This window comes from Pectinophora gossypiella, chromosome 12 (assembly GCF_024362695.1).
Source record: "Pectinophora gossypiella chromosome 12, ilPecGoss1.1, whole genome shotgun sequence".
Classification (NCBI taxonomy): Eukaryota; Metazoa; Arthropoda; class Insecta; order Lepidoptera; family Gelechiidae; genus Pectinophora; species Pectinophora gossypiella.
The window spans coordinates 9,022,896-9,043,372 of record NC_065415.1 but is presented as its reverse complement, the minus strand read 5'-3'; the positions used below and the strand labels follow the sequence as shown (position 1 = coordinate 9,043,372).

The 20,477-nt window shown below is 37.3% G+C and overlaps 1 protein-coding gene across 1 annotated transcript in view; it reads left to right on the top strand.

The window, feature by feature from the left end:
• LOC126371338 (uncharacterized) overlaps nucleotides 1-20,477 on the top strand; it is a 53,845-nt gene that overhangs the window by 4,259 nt on the left and 29,109 nt on the right. Inside the window, exon 2 of the mRNA XM_050016645.1 lies at nucleotides 19,544-19,673. Within this exon, the coding sequence (XP_049872602.1) occupies nucleotides 19,544-19,673 (130 nt within the window). The remainder of the gene's footprint in view (nucleotides 1-19,543; nucleotides 19,674-20,477) is intronic.

Sequence of the window (20,477 nt, the reverse complement as noted above, 5' to 3'; positions counted from 1 at the left end):
CTGTCTTCATAAGGCTGATGAGGCCTGCAACAAGTCTTGCTCGAACAGTTTACCTCATCTGAATAAATTATGAGGTCGCCCTTAAGTGTATTAAGCCAATATTGTACTTACATTGGCAACAGATGAACGATATATAATTCATGTATTTAATTTCAGTCTCAGTGGAGACAAGATTTATTACGAATGAATAACTAAGTATTTTAATGTCAGAAACCACGAAAACCATCTTAAAGGTTCTACCTAAAATCTTTTTAAAAGCTCTTAAGAACTTGCTACAGGTCGACGTGAAAGACTGTTTCTTTGAACCCAAGATACCTGAAACCATGTTTTTTATGTAATCTAAATGCGTATACTATTAAAGGATTGCAAAAAAGGTTTCTTTGCGTGATATATCTTTGAACACAAATCATTGTGAAGCAAAACGGTTCTGTCAAAAATAAATCCGTACACACGTGTGTGTATTAGAGAAAGACAACCATTGCTCACCATTAATGTTAGTAATAGTATGGCAATATTATATTGAATCCAGTCTGCTTCAGGTATAACGATTTGTTATATATTTAGAAAATACTGTGATATCGTCAGAAATCAACGAGCAAAATGTATTCATACGGCTATTTAACGAGCAGTTTTAAAATGCTAAAGCGAAATGGTTTCAACTTCTTCTATGAAAAAGTGCAGGAAATCCGTTCTTCCTCTCACAAAGAGAGATTTAAAACGCCGCTGCTGAATAAAATATTCGTATAAGAGGTTGCATATCAAAAGAAACTGAATATATTATAAGGTTACACACATAAGTGGTGAAAAAAGGGTTGTTATAATTACGAAGGGTTGGTGGACGATATCCCTGAAGCTGTCAAAGCTCTTGACATGGATCTTATCACAGATAAACCCGGCCCGTGGCTCGGTTCAGATCATATTACATACTAAACAGATTCAAGGTTTTTGAACTAATTTACGAACAAGTATGTTAAGTACCTTTAAACTAGTTCGAACCTACCAATGGCGACGATTGACAACAGGAACACACTATATATTGAAACGATTATGAAATGCGTTCGTTTGTTCAAATATATTTACATACTTATATGGAACAAATGCGTTGCTATAGTTGAATCAGCCTTCCGGACCGGGTTACCTATCCGAAGTGTATACCTTTGTACCGCTCTTAAGGTCCCTTAGTACTTACCGGCGAAACCACAACAGCGAAGGTCTCCTTATCACATTCCTTCTTAGTGCTGTGATCAGTTTACCTTGACATTGCTAATTGCGTCACATCCTACCGACGCCCACGCAGTCTGCTGCTTGTCTTGTACCTTTAGTTTTGCTACAAATAATCCATTCTAGACATAAGGACATAAGTTAGTTTGCGGTTTCACACAAAATTCTTTGCCCTGGCGTTTTCCTTAGCGTTATTCCGTTACCACGGGGTCCGCTTACCTAACCTGAACATTCGACCCGCGTTTTCCAACCCGCGAAGGAGAAACCAGTCCAATACAGGTTAGGTCACATTCCTCACTTCTCGAAAATGTGGGTTTCCTCACGATTCCTCACGATGTTTTCCTTCACCGTTGAGCACGTGATAATCAATTTCGAAAATCATTGACTTAGGCCGGTGCTAGGATTCGAAGCTGCAACTTCACAATAGGGGTCAAGCGTTCTTCCAACTGGGCTCTGTATGCTGCAAGCATACATTATTCATCTTTAGAAATGCACAAATGTGCATACTGGAGCAGACTAAATAAAAAATCTATAAATAATCAATAAAACATTCGTTAACGTCTTCCGTAAAACTATTATGAGCTACAAATTCTATGTAAGTAAGTATACAAAAAAATATTGTGATCCACATTATATTGTGGGCGATTTCCAGTTTGTCACCTATTCGAAATTATTCCATTCTATTAAGAAAGTAATACTCGTACTTACCTACTACACATATGTTTACGACGTAGGTATTTCTTCTACTTTTATTTTTTTACCGCCTACGTCATCAAAATACATGTTCCTGATACACACAAGTCCGATTTCATCGAGAGAAAAACATTTTTAACTAACAAAAGCCGGAGGGGAATTCGAGAAATAAAAATAAGTAAAGAAATATTTTCTTGAATATTTTCCCAAATTTTTGTATTAAAACAAAAGCTCGGAAATTAACACAAATATTTCATTTTTAGCATTACAAATATTACAATAAAATAAACCGACATCTTACTTTTTTGAGTACATCGTCCATCGGATGTCATAAAAATTGGATTTTTTAGGCTGGGATTTTATAAGTCTATCAATGCGTTGTCTTTTCAAAGGCTTTTTTACTACACACTTTGCAACCGTAAGGATCATAAAAATGTTTCCTGATAATAGAGTTTCGGTCAACATTTGATATTATAGTTCAATAGAGTCAAAAGACAAAGTATATAATGAAATAACAATGTAAAACTCTATAAAAGAATAATTTGATTTTTTGATACTTTCACAGATCTTAGTTGTCCACCGAGTTACAAAATAAACAGGAATAGTTACAAACTCATTATTATTATTTTTTATTTATTATAAACTTATACAAACTTATAAACTAAAAACAATAAATCACATCAATAAACCCCAAATAAATATAACAGCCTCCGTGGTCTAGTGGTTAGAGCGTTAGGCTCACGATCTGGAGGTCCGGGTTCGATTCCCGATGGGGACATTGTCGAAATCACTTTGTGAGACTGTCCTTTGTTTGGTAAGGACTTTTCAGGCTTGAATCACCTGATTGTCCGATAAAGTAAGATGATTCCGTGCTTCGGAGGGCACGTTAAGCCGTTGGTCCCGGCTATTAGCCGTAAAAACACCTCCACCAACCCGCATTGGAGCAGCGTGCTGGAGTATGCTCCATACCCCCTCCGGTTGATTGAGGGGAGGCCTGTGCCCAGCAGTGGGACGTATATAGGCTGTTTATGTAAACATAACAATACACACAATAACATACACACATACATGCACATAATAACATACTTTCGCGTTTATAATGTCACTTTTTGCAGCGCGTTAGGATGACTCTATGATACTAAAGCTATAAAAAATGATCTTCATCGCCTTGTACGTATGTATATATTTTAAGTACCTTTTTATATGTCTAATCATATTCATTATGTTAAATTTTAAAACGAATATACATAGTTAAAACAAAAAATTGCGCTCATCGCAAAGATGTATGTAAGCAGGTATTTAGCAATTTTCATTAAATATATAGTTTTATTTTATTTCACATTCCGATGTCAGAAGTATTTAATGAGAAGGGAGAGAAGAAATTTAATTACGAAACAAGGAAAGTTGCGCATAGGTACCTATTTATTTAAGAAATAAAGCAAAACTCCAAAACTACAGTGTAGTCTTTGGCAGGTTAGTTGCTTTTGTTTCAGTTCTTTTGTTTGCGGCAAAACTTTGTATTCATTACTTCATAACTTGATCCAAACTGGAATTATCTTAAAGGTCGATGCACATAAGTAGGTAATAAACTAGCCCGATACGCCGGCTGTTACAATAAAATTTAAATGTACAAAAAAAAATACTTCAGTATTTAGATGCTAATGCGTTTTTTGGCTTGGATTCAGTTTCTTGAAGTGAAAATTAAATTAAGGTGACATATATATGTAGTTATCAACCTCTCGTACTTTACCCACTTCAACTAATACGATGGAATCGGTGCACTTAAACTAGTTCACTTCTGTGCTGAGTTATGAGTAAGCATAGAACACGTTCAGCTGCTTATTAATACAGGGTGTTTGTGACATCATAACGAATACTGAGGGGGATGATTCAGACCATGATTCTGAGTAAATATCAAGTGTAATTTCCTGTCGAAAAATTCATGAAAATTTTAGTGTATTTTTAAATTATTTTCCGTTCCATACTCATGCGAAGGAAAATTCCACTTGATATCAACTCAGAATCATAGCCTGAATCATCCCTCAAAGTTTTCGTTACGATGTCGTTGGAATATAACTTGATGATAAGTGAAGATGTCTAAAAAGGTACACTCTTACCCTCTCTCTCTCTTCTTTTATATGCCCTTTCACTCTAGTTTTGGAAGTTTCAAAGTTGTAGTGGGAGTCGTAAAACTTAACTAGGATTGCCTGTTTAGATTTAAGTCTATATTTGATATCCTTGTCCAAAGAAATTGGACCTAAGTAACAATGTAGATAATACAGGCATCGATCACTGTCATAGTCAACTTTTTACACAATTTGACTTACATTTGAATCAATCATTCAAAATTAATGAACTGCACCAAATTGGTATTGAGTAAATATAACAATCGGTGAACGGAATCATTTCAATCAATATCCTCGTCAAAAATCCTTGTCAATCCTTTCCATGTATATCTACTGTTAGATAGAAAAGAATCGATCGACCTAATATCGACTGATACATAACAACAACACTACTACTACTACTAATACAAAACTACACACACACTACACTACTGTACTATAGTATACTAATATTGATACATGCTATAATGAAAGTCCGAACAATAGTTAACAGTACTTTAACAGATCTAATTTATACCACGCGTTGAGGATTTGTAAAATGTTATCTTTATTGACATATATAAATCACGAATTGTACTGAACTGGTTGTTCTGTTCAATACTACATAATTAAATATTTATATAGTTAACTTAAACATTGCATACATTTGATTACATAATATACATTTGATATTGGATATGATGTTATTGTCTTTTTGTGTGTGTAGCGTCCTTTTATAATAAACTATTTCTATTCTATACATAATATTAAACCTTCCGTATTTCAAAATGTCACTTTGCTTGTACTAAGGACGAGGAAAATAAAGCTTATTTGTCTGTCCCTTGCCTAAAGTTGTATTTGTTTACATTAACTTTTATTACGCCTCTATGATTTAAATACAGTTGTTTTTTTATTTTTAATTTTCGACGTTACTGTAGATAGATTACGTAAGGCTCTAGACAGACGGACCGCATTTCAACTGCAATCCAACCGCAAATTGCAGTTCAGGTGCAGTTTGAATGCAGTTGACACGACTGCAATAGAACTGCAAACCAACTGTGTAGCACGACTGCACGCCGACTGCAATTGAACTGAAATCGGACTGCCCGTTTGGTTTGCAGTTTGTCAATTTCATTCAAACTGCATCGGAACTGCAATTTGACAGTCGGATTGCAGTTGAAATGCGGTCCGTCTGTCTAGAGCCTTGCGGTAGATTGACGTTCAATTTGACCGATCAGAAGGGAATGCTGTAGTCGCAAATATAACATAGCACAGAACGGTGGCGCCTGTATCCCTGAAGGGTATACATTAGGCAAATACCTACATAGTACTACATAATAGTATGTAGTAGGTATTTACTTACTATACACATATTCTTACCCTTTCGGTACTCGGTATTCGGTGGGTCCTCGCCAGCTATATTTAGGTCCCATGTAATAGCCGGCGAGCATATGGTCAAATTACAACTAGTTTTTTGGACGTGTCTTATTGTAGATTTGGCGCATTAACACTCTCGATAAATTGCGAACGCATCACGCAACGCACGCATTTGTTTGGCGTCTGGACAAATGGCGAACGCTGAAGGCTCTCACCCGGTACAAAATTCATGACAACAGGCCTGACGATGCCCAGTTGGGTGCGAACCTCGGCTCAGGGCGACGTTTGAGAGGATTATATTTGGAAGAGTTAATCCACTCTAGTGGGTCGATAGGGATAAGCGGTGGAGGAGAGATATCGTCGACCACGCCGGCGGGATCGGTATCGGGGATTTGAAGTTATAGTTGTCGCGAGCTAATTGGCCGCCTCTATAGCTAGAGTAATCGGGTCGTCAAGGTCATATTATTATATTATTACTTTATTATTATTATTATATTGATTTTTAATTTAAATTGTTTAATTTGTAATTTGAATTTGTATCTGATTTTTACTATTTTAATTGTTTGTGGTGTCTATTTTAATGTATGGATTTTAAATCTGAAATAAACGATATTATTATTATTGCGCCCTTCGATAAAATATCGTTTAAACTCCTCTTTTGTATGGAAAACTTTAAAAACCTGCTTTTGACGGACGCAGATGGACATGATGAAATTTTCAGGCTTAAATGCGAAAATGAAACTACTAAAACCAGGGCGGCATATAAAATTGTAATTCAAACTGACGGGGCAAATACCCGACTCACCCAGTTGTACATAATTATGTTACTACGTACATTGACATGACAAGTGTCAAAACAACGAGAGAGAGAGAGAGAGACAGCAGACTCTCTGAACCAGACATTTGCTCGACGGAGTATTCAGTATTCTATGTAAATTTGCGAACTTCCTCACGACGCCATTTCAATTCGTGAGATATTGAAACAAGTGACGACTCGATATAGGGTAGATGACAACTGAGATACTTACCTATAAATAATGAGTTATGATGTCGTTAAAACGTGGGCAAATGTCCACGTTTAATACTGAAACCTTAGTTGAAAATCGCGTGTCCATGCGATGTCCCATCACGCTGTAAGGATGGCCCCTTCTTGACTCGAGTATATTCGTATTGCGGCGTCTTCAACTTTTTTTGTAAAGAACACATAAAAAATAAACTAAAATACTTATGATTCGTATTTTCCCCAAAACATTTAAATTGCTTCGTTTCTCTTTTTGCGAGTTTTGTCCGGAAAAAGACATATCTGGGGGCACGGGAGTGCCCGCGCCAAGACGAGCAAAGCGATGCGTTACATACCTTTTCTCGAAACTTTTCGTAGATTTTTTGAACCCTTATAACTCAGATTCTCAGCATGTGTGTCAGCAGTGGACTTATTAAACAGATAAAGTTTCAAATGCATAGCTATTATAATTTAGATTTTATTGATATGTAAAATCCCCGATTTTCACACTCGGTACCTAACTCACTGACATACTGACTCACTAACAATCATCATAATTATAAAGTACTTCCAGACGTCGTAAAAGGTTGAAATTTCGGATGTTAGCTAGTTTTAGTACATAAACAATTCGAAAATTCTAAAAATTTGGAATTTCACCCCCCAAACAGAGACAATTTTATTACTGCGGTCAAGTTGAATAGCATTTGTATTAAACGAAGTAAAAAGATAAGTTTGTTGCGCAGTAGCTTAGTTGACTGTGACATAGCTACTAGATGTCGCTGAGTAAAATGGTGAAGTCTTTCAGGACAATAAAAGGGTGCGTAGTGGAGCAAAATTATTAGTTGTACGCTTTTATACGCCTTAGGCGTTTAGGAGGTACGCAGTTAAACATTTGCTTGATGACCGGTCGCATTTTTAATTTATGGTATTAGGGAAACCGTCTGTTTAGCTTATTTTAGCAGTACTTACTAATTCCTACTGAGTGAATATGGATTGTAAAATAGTTTCACTTGAAGTAGAGTTAGGGCCACACCGTCATCGTGTGTTCATACGCCGGGAGATAGTTCCTGCCTATTCACATTAAGTACGTACGACGTTTAGGTGCGTAGCTAGCATACGTTTTATCTATTAGTGATTACCCTTGATTTGGATTGTGCTACCGCATGGTGCTGTGGCTATGCCTAAGCATCTGACAAAAAAAAGTGAAATCCCAACAAATGTATTTGTTTTCATGTAAAATGGTGCCAAGACGAGATCATATCCATCGCAATGTCAAAAAGTTATCAGATATCATGTACTAACTCTACGCACCCTAACTATACAAAAACTAAGCTTACAAACTCTATATACTTATTAGGCAAAATATAATAGCGACTGACGCTGTGACGCGGTCAGCGACCTCGCGGTTGATCTTTCTTATCCTTTGATAAATGCCGACGACCACGAATTGAAAATCGGTGACCACAATTTCTATACATCTTTGCTTGGACAAAATACGTAAATTTGTTGTTTTTTTTTGACAGAAATGGAATCAGTAAATGACAGTACAGTAGCCTAGTTTTCTTTATTAATGTGATAAAAAAACACCCGGTATAGTTCTTGTAGCAACGAAATGTTCCTGTCGGAAAATTCATGAAAAATTTAGTATTTTTTTAATTATTCTTAATTTCACACTGTGTGACGGAAAGTTCCACTTAGTATCAACTCAGAATCATGTCCTGAATCATCCCTAAAAGTTTTCATTACGATGTCACTAACACTATGTATACTGCCTGTAATAATGATAAGAAAACGTATTTTAATGCCAGTAGTTTAGTTTACAATTAAGTAAAATAAAAAACGAGTTTCGTGGTGATAGTGTTGTAAGAAGAAATATGCATATTGGAAACATAAACATCGGTTTATGCTTCACTAATATTGATTCCTGAAATACAATTCCGTGGAAAATCCTAAACAAATGAGTCTAAAGCAACTCGGTACCTGAATGTAGGAAATTCGCTTTGCATTTTTCTCTCCACAATTGATATGCAATGGTTTCAATCCGGTGGCACGTCTACTGTGTCCATTCGTACATACCTATCCATTTTAACTCATATCATTATCATCTCCCTAGCATTATCCTTTAGCGGCGAGGGATGTGCTGCCGCCAAAGGATGTTTTCGGGGTACCAAACAGAGCATAATACCCCGCTAGCCACAAGTTGGTAGTGTCACTAGGGATCGACGATCTAACAGTGTTGTATTGGAAGTTGTATATATGCGTCTTGCTGTGTAAACTTCGATACCGCGTTTCACGACCGCTTGAAGACTGCATTATTGAATGTGGCGCCATCTGTTGCATGTGAGCGGAACTAGGTGGCCAACTAGTTGGGTCCGCTACATCCCCGTTTCTCACACGATCCGCTTCCGTAACCTGAAGATTTGACAAGTCCAGGTTGTTACAAAAGCGTCTGCCTGTCTGACATTCCAACCCGCAAAGGGAAAACCAGCCCAATACAGGTTCGAAGATGAATTTCTCGGGAATGTGGGTTTCCTCACGATGTTTTCCTTCACCGCTGAGCAAGTGATAATCATTTATGATCCAAACTTAAATTCTAAAACAAATACGACTTTTTTTTAACTCATATGAATATACACATTTTTTCCAATTTGTATATCTTCAATCATACAAATTTAAAGTTCTTTATTGTTCCTAATTTTCAATAACGAACTGTTATTTCTGCTCAATGTATTTCTGCCTACGAAACATTGTTCCGCAAATATCCTTGCAAAACAGCAAATTTATAACTTTTGGTCCAAGTTAAGCTAGCTTACAGAGATATCTTTCGAAGTTCCGCATGTTGCGAAAATTAATCTGTGGAGCTGCACAAAAGGTTAAATGAACTGTAAACAGTTCAAGAACAGGAAACTTGTATAGGTAGTCACTTTCGATTGAGTTTCAAGATCAAAGAATAAATATTATTATAAAGAGTTTTTGTATTGTGTTGTATTATTATAGAGCGTTTTTTGGAAGCTTGGTAATATGTATAATTACAGTAATCAACTTTGCTCATCGTAGCGTGAAACTAGACGCGCTACACCGTAGCGACAATGTCTCGCCTGCTACGTAACGCTGTACCTACTACGGTGATACGAGTGTATACAAAACCATTATTAATCTCTTTCACGTGTTTTATATAAAAATCTTTTGTCTTCTTTTTAACATTGTGTTTGCTAGGTTTTAAAATGAATTTGAATTAAATAAATCAATCGAGTATTTATAAGTTTTTGTATATTCACAATAAATAGTGCTCAACTATTGAGGTACAGTCATGAGCAATATCATGTACCCACTTTAGAACCCTGTCGCAGTATCATATTTGATATTTAAGGAGACTTACTGTTCAATTTGTAAAAAAAGTTAATGTGACATGGTTTCAAAGTATACACATATTAGTACTCGTGACCGTTTGGTATTAAGCCATAGGAAGTGTTTCGACCGACCGCCAAGACGGGTTGGTTAAAGATCTTTGTTGCCTCTTGTTCTTGATGTGGTTGTAGATCTCGGATCCGGTGCCAATCGCACCGATCGCAGAAATGCCATGTTTCTGTTGAACGAAGAGAATAATTTACAATACATTTTCAATTGTAAATTACATTTTTTCAATAAAATTACGCTTTGAAGATTTTAACAATTTATGTTTTAGGAATGACGAGTTTTGTTCCTGGCAAGTTCAATTAAGGGCCCCATTTTTTAAGGGAAAGCCGACACCGTCGTTCGGAGCCGCTTGAGCAGTTCCACTCAACACGGCGAGGATGGCGAATACCAACGCAAATATAATGACCGGCTTCATAGTATTTTTATCGTTTTACTTCGATGTATGCTGCGAGAAATTTCGTTTTGAAATGATAACCTTCTAACACACATCGGCTTTAGTACTTATATTGAAACTGTGTTCGTGGATGAAATACTTATATCCGGTCTCGTCTTGACGAATGAGGAAATCTTAAAGTAATGTCTAATTCACATGAATTCGCGTCGCGCGTGCTTTGATATTTCATGTAATATACTTACCTAAAGAAGGTAATTATATAAGTATAGAAACAAGTAGCGTATGTCCTAACACTTATTCGAAAGTAAATAATTAATAATTAAATACAATATACACTTTGTGATTAAGTTAGAAGTACCTAAGTATGCTTATTATTATTATTAACATAACAACGTCATATAAGTTCACGACTTATATCCGAATTGGGGTAGTTAGAGTAGATCTATCGCAAGGGGAACTTAATTACCCACCTTACCGAGCTTTCTGTTAGATCAACGTGATAGGTGGTAAGTCGTATCGCTGTCTAAGTATAATGGTCGAGCGACTGTGTATGTGAAAATTGCACATAGAATAAATTATTATTGTACGAGTATGTCGTTTCCATATCTCGAGACTATGGAGTCCCGGATTTTTAGAAGCCGTGCGTGGGGCCGAAGCCAACACGAGGCCCCTTAAGACAATTTAATCTTAATGTTGTGTGACACCAACCGGCGATTATCCCTGTATGAACTATTGGAGTGCACTCAAAGACAATCCCCGGTTCGTGTAGGACTATTATTATTAATTTATTATTATTAAAACATTATTAATAAATTATTCTTATTAAAACACTCTGCTCTATCAAATCTCGCGGTGTTGACATTCAGATTCCGGGAAAATTGTGAGTATAAAATAATTAATTGATTCTCATTTACCATTTTTTTTCTCGGGAGCTTCTGTCTCATTTACAGCCGCGTTAAAGGAAATTAATGTGTTATATACATCATTTATTAAAATATGAATATTCACTAAGTAAATTATAAATAGGTAACCATTAGGCGTGCTTATTTTATTTAATTCTAAAATAATGTTGTATTTATCTACTTTTTCCTTATGTCGGTTTGTATTTGATATTCGGGACAATTGTATTTTAGACGACGTGGGCGCAAAGCTCAATCCGTTTTCATATCCAAGTCTTGTAGCGCTCTTACAAAAAGTAAGTACTGAAAAATCATATTTGTGAAAGGAATTTAAAGGATTACTATGCTAGTGAAATCGTCTATTCGAAGCAGTTAGAGTTAGTACCGGAATTCGTATTTTTTTATGTCTTATTATTACAAGTGACACGTTACTATCGAGTAAATACAAGCAAAACCTAATAGTAAGTAGGTATATATACTATATAGCTATATATACTATAATTTGAAATGCTTCTTCTAATTGTGTGGGTTGTGAGGTGGAATACCAGCCTCATCAACCCTGGTATCATTATGACTGAGCCGCCAAAGGCCTCTGACTTGGCTCATGTAACGATTACTAACTTTCATCAGTAAATAGTAACCGGGACCAACGGCTTAACGTGACTTCCGAAGCTTGGATCATCTTACTTTCGGACAATCAGGTGATCAGCCTGTAATGTCCTAACCAAACTAGGGATCACAAAATGTTTTTTGTGATATGTTAACACCGGGATTCGAACCCGGGGCATCCGGATCGTGAGCCCAACGCCACCGGACCACAGAGGGCGTTATTTGAAATGCTAATTAAGCCATATAATTTGATATTTTTGGAATTTTATTTATTTACTTCATTAATTTATATCACAGTTTATCTTCAATAGGGCGCCACGTTGGTTGTAGTGTGGCGTCACACCAGCGGACAATCAAGACGCCTATAGTGATACATTATTTGTTTGGATAAGCGCACACCCCGGGCACTTCATACAAACAACCTAGTTTTACACAGACACCACACATTGACGTTATCGTACACGCATCATCTGTGTGTGTGAGACGTTTTTTTTGACTTATTGTAGATGCATTGCAGAGGGTGCCCAGTTGGGCGCGAACCTCGGCTCAGGGCGTCGTCTGAGAGGAAAAATATTTGAAAGAATTAATCGACCCTAGTGGGTCGATAGCGATAAGCGCTGAATGAGGGAAATCGTCGACCACGCCGGCGGGGTCGGTATCGGGGTCCTGAAGTGTTTGGTGTCGCGAGCTGATTGGCTGCCTCTATGGCTAGAGTAATCGGGTCGTCGGGATCGTATATTACGTCTTTCGGTGTGTGACGTAGGACGCCATACGATTCAAGACTAAACTTAGCTCGGACGCTCGTGGGGAGCGGAGAGTTGCCGTTCTATACGCAGGTAGTATTATTCTTTATTCTATGATAAGCGATTTATAAGTTAGGTTGGAACAGACGTACATACATACATTCAAAGTCAAACACAACTCTCCTTTTTATTGCTTCGTCGTCAGTCGGGTAAAAGAGGTTTGTTTTATATTATTATAAATGTTACCTTCATTATATTAGTAAGAAATAGGTCTAAATTATTACTAATAGCTAAAAATAAAGACCAATTTTCTCTAAGTTATTACAAGTAGTAATGAACTAGGAATAATAATGTACCTAATAGAGGAATAATTTGGTTAACGTACCACATTGAATCACGTCCATAATCCTTAATGGAGGGGGGGGAGTTAAACAAGGGGGGTAGAGCCCTAAGTAATCAGTAGACAACTTGCGGCCAGTTTTGATACGAAGTCGGTGGACAAGGTCAATCGTAGTTGCAGCTTCCGAAGCCTTAGAGACGGCACTGAAAATTATCGGCGCCCGACAGATGTAAAATACGACCCTGACGACCCTATTACTCTATTAGTTCTATAGCTAGAAGCGACCAATCAGCACGCGACAACGAACACTTCAAAACTCCGATACCGATCCCGCCGGCGTGGTCGACGTTTTCTCTCAATCAGCGCTTGTCACTATCTACCCACTAGTAACAAATATCGCAAAAAAACAATATTACCTAATAGTATAGTCACAGTATAACCAGCTCTTAGCCCATCGCTTGTTTGGCCTTTATAATACAAAAAACTGTGTTTGAAAATTCGGAGCTTACAATGATGTACACGGTGTTAGTGATATCGTAACGAAAACTTTGAGGGATGATTCTGAGTTGATATCAAGTGGAATTCTCCGTGGCAAAAGTATAGAACGGAAAATAATTATAAAAAATACAAAAAAAAAACATGATTTTTCCGACAGGTAATTCCACTTGATATCAACTCAGAATCATGGTCTGAATCATCCCCCTCAGTACTCGTTACAGTGTCACTAACACCCATACCTACTTGTATGGCTATCTGTATCTACTGGTACGTGGTGTAAGTGACATCGTAACGAACACTGAAGGGGCTTGCTTATTCAACTCACTAAAAAAAACTAAAAAAAACACACTAACAATTAAAAAACTAAAAAAAAATGAATTTTCCGACAGGAAATTCCACTTGGTATCAACTCAGAATCATGATCAGAAGCATCTAAGCAGCTGAACGCGACTCATGTCTTCCATTCACTCCCTGTTTAGCATAGAAGAAATAAAACTTCTAAGAGCTACATAACAATCATAGCCTTATCCCGTTTTTCACAGGCTCCGATAACCTAACCTGATGATTTGACAGAAGCAACTACTTGTCGGACCTTCCGACCCGAAGGGTAAACCAGAGCTCGTTTCACTCGGGTATGAAGATTTCCATACGATAATTACCATAACAAAAGTTGCTAGAGTGTACTTAATTTTCTATATACATGTTCTATACAGGGTGTTAGTGACATCGTAACGAAAACTTTGAGGGATGATGAAGACCAGTTGAGTTGATATCAAGTGAAATTTTCCCTTGTCACCAATACCCATTAGTGACACCGTAACGATTATAATTACGGTGTCACTGTCGCACTATCGTATTTGACATTTAATGGGAGTTACGGTTTAATTTGTCATAAAAATTAATGTGACATGGTTTACTCGTGACCGTACGTATGCACGTACTTGTACGGTTGCCTATACGTACTTGTACGGTGATACTAACACCCTTTATTATAACTTGTTTTGAACTCATATGAACGCACAAAGTTATAACAACGAAAGGTTAACGTTATAAGTGGGTGGGTTAAAACTTTTTAATTAATCTTGGAATTAGGCACCTATTAAGAATAATAATGTTGTTTAAAAGTTACTTTTGCCTAAATATGATTATCATCACTAATTTAAGAGCCACTCTCTTGTCCGTGTAGCATTTTCCATGCTACGTTTTATGGAAAAATAGGGCAGTGGTTTCCCTCTTGCCTTCCGCTCCGCAGTACTCTGTCTGACGCGAGCGAGTGGGATGGCGCCCAGAGTAAATATGATTATAAAAGGTATTATAATCGTTATGTTTCAATAATAATCTTAAGAATATAACACGATAAGTACGTGTATTGATAAGTATGTGAGCTCAAACAGGAATTAATGTATAACCTAATAACTTACTATGATTACTTAAACAAATGTTATTTGTATGCTTACAAATCATGATTTTGTATATGTATAGTATTTGTTTTTTGATGTCACCTATACCTGTATTATATTATCAGCATAGCTGGTGAGTAAACTGTATGGATGATGTCCTAATTATTAAAAAAAAAAAAACGATGCTGCTTTATGTGACTGTCCTTTGTTTGGCTAGGACATTGCAGGCTGAATCACCTGGTTGTCCGCAAAAGCAAGACCCGTTCCAGCAATTCCTTGCTCTAGCCCAAATGCGTCCACCAACCCGCGGTGGAGCTGCATGACGGAGTATGATTGATTAAGAGGACGCATGTGCCCAGCAGTGGGACGTATATAAGCTATTTATGTTTATGTATGTTATGTAAAAACGATGTCTTATTTGTACGTGGTCAGTAAATACAAAAGAATCTTAGTACAAAATGGTCCATTTCTCTGTCAGATAAGCTATTTCATATTATAGTAGGAAGTGGTAAAAGTTCTTAAGTGACTAAGTGACCCTATAGACATGTGTTTTAAGAGGGTTGGTAAGTTTAGGCACATTTCTCATCCTCTACCAGCATGTGTCAAGCAAAGGAATGGCAGAGTTGAACAAGCCGAAAAATGTTCCTACCTATCCCTAACTGGGATTAAAAGTTACACAAATGTACAGTTTGCCATAAGTATAAGAACGGTCGCACTAATCCCCAAATATATATACAGCTCGGCTTAACACTTACAGTTGATGTGGTAGAGCATCGGCACCTAATCTCGTCTAAGGCGCTTTTGTCACACAAAAAATAAACCCTTATTAAAATAATAATATAATAAATTGCTTATTTAAAAAAAAAGATGTAAATTCTTCTGTGTTGGACTGAACGCAATTATAACACATATAATTTACTATCTTTTGCCCGCGACTTCGTCCTCGTGGCGTGTTATAAAAAAAAAAGATCTTTGTATGTGCATGTCAAATTTCAAGCATCTAACTTATGCAGTTTAGAATTTTTCATACAACATTTTTTCCCGCTAACTCCTATTTTTCAAAATGCAGCCATAACTAAACTTTATATTTACTAAGGTACTTATGCATGCATGCATGCTAAATTGAAAACATCTACTCGTATCTTACGCGGTTTAGATTTTTTCATATAAATGTTTTTTTCCCGCTAACTCCTGTTTCCGTGGGAATTTCGGGAATTCCTTTCTTAGTGCACCTTTACGGTACCTAAGCTACGTCCCTTCCAAATTTCAAGTGCCCTCGTTTAGCCGTTTAGGCTGTGCGTGGTATGTCAGTCAGTGAGTCAGTCAGTTTTTCCTTTCATATATTTAGATTCGCCTGCTTATCTTCTAGGGCCTGATGTAAGAACTGACAGAGTGATTGTGTCCTTTTTAACACGATGGATCATTACAAGGGAGATATGATGGTCACTAGGGGGTTCAAAGGGCCACATCGAAGCAATTCATCTAAAAAAAGCAATATTGCTATTTGACATAATGTTTGCATTTGTAAAAACATGCGCAAATGTCAAATTGCAATATTGCTTTTTACTTGAATTGCTTCGAACCCCCCTGGAGGTTGAAAAAGGCCACTTTAAAACAATTCATCTAAAAAATGTTGCGATTTGACATTTGCGCATATAAAGTAAGTCTGCTTTTTTAGATGAATTGCTTTCAATGTGGCCGTTTTAAACCGTGTCATTAACGGTTCATCATTTTTTTTTTTTTTTTTTGACGTGACTTATTGTAGATTTGCCGCAGATGGCATTAACTACTTGGCCGAACAAATGGGGAGCGCTGAAGGCTCTCACCCGGTAACGGTTCATCATCATCTCAGGACTTCTTATTAAATGTAGCTATAAACTGTCTCCCGCTTACTTGTGGCTCTGCCCACCTCAGGCTTGAACACAGACATTATACGTTTCATACAGTCGCGTCCGAGATTATTTCCTAAAATAGAGGTCGGTTTCATTTATAGCCTGCTTGATGTTGATTAAGGTTGTATAAAATATTTAGGATGCTTGTTTAAGATTTTTTAATAGCGCTATCGGCCACTGTGGTGCAGTGGTTGAGCGTTGGGCTCACGATACGAAGGTCTCGGATTTGAATCCCAGTCTTCTTTTCATCGTGCGGGTTATGAGGTGGATTACCAACCTCATCAACCCTGGTGTCAGGGTTATTATTGAGCCGCCAAAGGCCCCTGACATGGCTCATGTAACGACTACATACTTACTACGGGACCAACAGATGACGTGCCTTCCGAAGCACGGATCATCTTACTGTCGATTCCCAGTGGAGACATATCACAAAAACAACTTTGCGATCCTTAGTTTAATTAAGACATTACAGGCTGATCGCTTGATTGTCCGTAAGTAAGATAATCCGTGTTTCGGAAGGCACGTTAAGCCGTTGGTCCCAGTTACTACTTACTGATGTAAGTTAGTGGTCGTTACATGACCCATGCCAGGGGTCTTTGGCGTCAATAGTAACCCTGACACCATACGATAGAAGAAGAATAGCACTGAAAACTGGTAATAATTATTGGGGTTATGGCAACATAGATACTTAGTTAACTGTAATAACAATTAGGTATGATAAGTTGCTATAAATTTATATAGTCATCATCGCCCTCGCGTTATCCTATTTGCATGGGGTTCGCTTACCATAAAATTATATTATAGAAATTAATTGATAACAGTTTCTACCAACTATACACTGTTGTCGAACAAATTCTAAATATTCTCTTCACATTTTCATTTCGAAGTTAAGAGGTTTAGAACAGGAGTGTCTATTAAATGGTTCTGTAGTGAGTTTCATACACGCACGCCGCCGGTTCAGAGTAGATCGTACTGAATCTTTTCTTATAGACCTTTTCTAATGTTAATAGACTTAAATCAGCATATTAAGCAAACAGTAGCATAGCCTCGGTTGGTGTTGTAATTTTAACAACGCGGTTTTGATGTTTTTATCGTTTTTGATGCGTTCAATGTGTATAATAGAATAGAAATAGTTTATTATTAAAGGGCGCCACGCACACAAAAGGACAATAACATCATATACAATTTCCCCAAAACAATTACAAAAAAGTAAGACGGATGTTCGTCGAAATGATCATAAGGTGGTCGTGGACGTTCTGAGATAGAAAGGCCTCACTCAGCACAAGTCGCGGCGTGAACCACGACGCTGATATTATGTGTGTCAGAGTAGGCACTACAGACACTCGACCACGAAACAAAAAATATTATTTCATTTTCACTGACTTAACTCTACCATTTCTTGGTAATGGGAAATGAACTGTTTAATCGTATGAATTATAATTACTTCGCACAACTCACATTTTGCAGATTAATTATCAAAAACGTATACGATAACCTACCGCAACGTGTTTATTTGCTGAAATTTTAGTTTTGTGCAATAAAGTATATTTGATTTGATTTGATTTTATTCCATGATTTCTTTTAATAGAACGTGCAGCTGAAAATGTCGAATCGACATTTCAATTTTGTACAGAAGTAAATCCGTCAAAGATTTATCCTTTTTAATCTCGTTTTCCTCGACGATTTTAATGAAATTTTACACTTCTTTTTCTTCCCACCTCGGCCGCTTTATCGCAAATCTAGCAAAAATCAGTATAGTTCTGTCCTCTTTGTCAGTTTAAATAAAGTTTCAAGTTTTAAAACATGTGTATTGTTGGTGTCAGTAATTAAATATAACATTACTTACGTTTCAAAGCCAAAAATATTTAAAGGAAAAATGATATCCGTTACGTAGCTGAATATTAAACAAAGTTAACAGAATTAGAGATAACACGGTACGGAAAATTCTACAATCCATGTATGACTTCCTCAAAAAGGTAGCCAATCTTTTTCTATCGTGTGGGTTGTGAGGTGGATTACCAATTTCATATACCCTGGTGTCAGGGTCACTATTGAGCCGCCAAAGGCCCCTGACATGGCTCACGTAACGACTACTTACTTACATCATTAAGTAGTAACCGGGACCAACGGCTTAACGTGCCATCCGAAGCACGCATCATCTTATTTTCGGACAATCTGGTGATCAGCCAGTAATGTCCTAGCCAAACCACAAAGTAATTTTTGTGATATGTCCCCACCGGGAATCGAACCCGCGACCTTCGGATCGTGAGCCGTACGCTCAACCACTGGACCACAGAGGTCGGTAGCCAATATAAAGGGGTAATATACATTCTGTTATAGTTGACATTAGCCTCGAGCGTTTAATATTTATTGATGTTAACGTACAAACCTAATAATAAAATACTTTTATGTGTAGTAATAGGTCATAAGTTCTAGTAGACATATGAACGAGATCGATTGTATTCATTGTCTGTTTTATATTTCGGGAATAAAGATAATCTTCTGAACAAGTTTTTTTTCTACTAAATAAAAATAGACATGTGTTTAACTCTGGTAAACTGAAATGGAACTGGTCCGGACACGTTTGTCGGATGCATCCGTCGTCGTTACTCACTAGATACCTCAGGGCGAGCATAGAAGTCGAGGAAAACCGCGTAAAAGATGGTGTGACGACGTCACGACGACGAAAGTCGAGAGGAGTGGAAAAATCAAGTGAAGGCCTTTGCCCAGCAGTGGGATCGAATAGGCCAAATAAGATAAGATAAGTTTAACTCTGTTAAATGGGTTGGCTACTAGTCTAAACAATAACTCCTAATAAGTCGCAATAGATAAGCGTGGTGATGTATGCTTTTTACTACCTCCGGTTCTTGGAGGGGGTGTTAGTGCTCAGTAGAGGGACGTTTATGTTATGTATGTAAAAATGTGTATGTGTGTAAAATGCAACGTTTGTTCCAGGTGGTGGTGGGGCGCAGCTGGGGGAGGCAGACAACTGTGACCCCAGCGAGTTGAACATATGCGTCGAGCTGATCCCGCGCAAGCCAGTGGGCCTGCCCAAGAATAGGGAGGAGCTCGACGCACACTGCGCGTGAGTAAACCCACCTCAATAGCCAAAACTACGAAACACCAACAGTACAGAAGTAAAGGTATGTTACAAATATTCATTTCACGCTTGTAAGTCGCGTTAGGGCTGCCAACTCTGGCTTATGCAAAATGGTGCGATAAAATAAAAGCTGTCGTGGTTGAGGCACCGCATCTCCGTATAGAATGACTGGGAAGTAATATAACTTTTTTGTTGCTCCATTTCTGGACGACCTCATTCACAAAAACATGTCGGTGGCACACTCCCCCGAACTATTCCAACGGGTTGCAAGTCTTGCGAGATTACATATCCTGGAGCGATGTCTATATGAGTTGCTCGAGCGCGGATTATATGAAACTTAACTTCTTTACTCTTGGTGTTTTCTGCCACAAGGCGCTCAAGGGCAAACCGAAAAAGGCCAGTGATCGACTTAAGTTGGTGCTAGCTTCGACCTAGCCCTGACCACTGATTGCTCCCTGCCTTTTTAGGAATTCACTATGTCACAAGGGCATGATGAAAAATAATTATACTCTGTTATCACGAGATTTTATATGTAATGCCGTACTTTCTGTTCCCTTCCCAAAAAAATAACACTAAAAACTGATTTATATTTAGAATAATCAATTATTTTGGAGTTGGTGCCAGCCCAACTATTATTAATTATTACGGAACGAATTTTTATTTGAATAAAAAACATTACTTTTCTGAAATTTGTTGCACATATTTAATTAATTAAAATTTGTGTTTTGTTGTATCATGTTATTATGATGAAAATTTAAAAATATTTTTTGCTTTTTAGTGGATCGTACT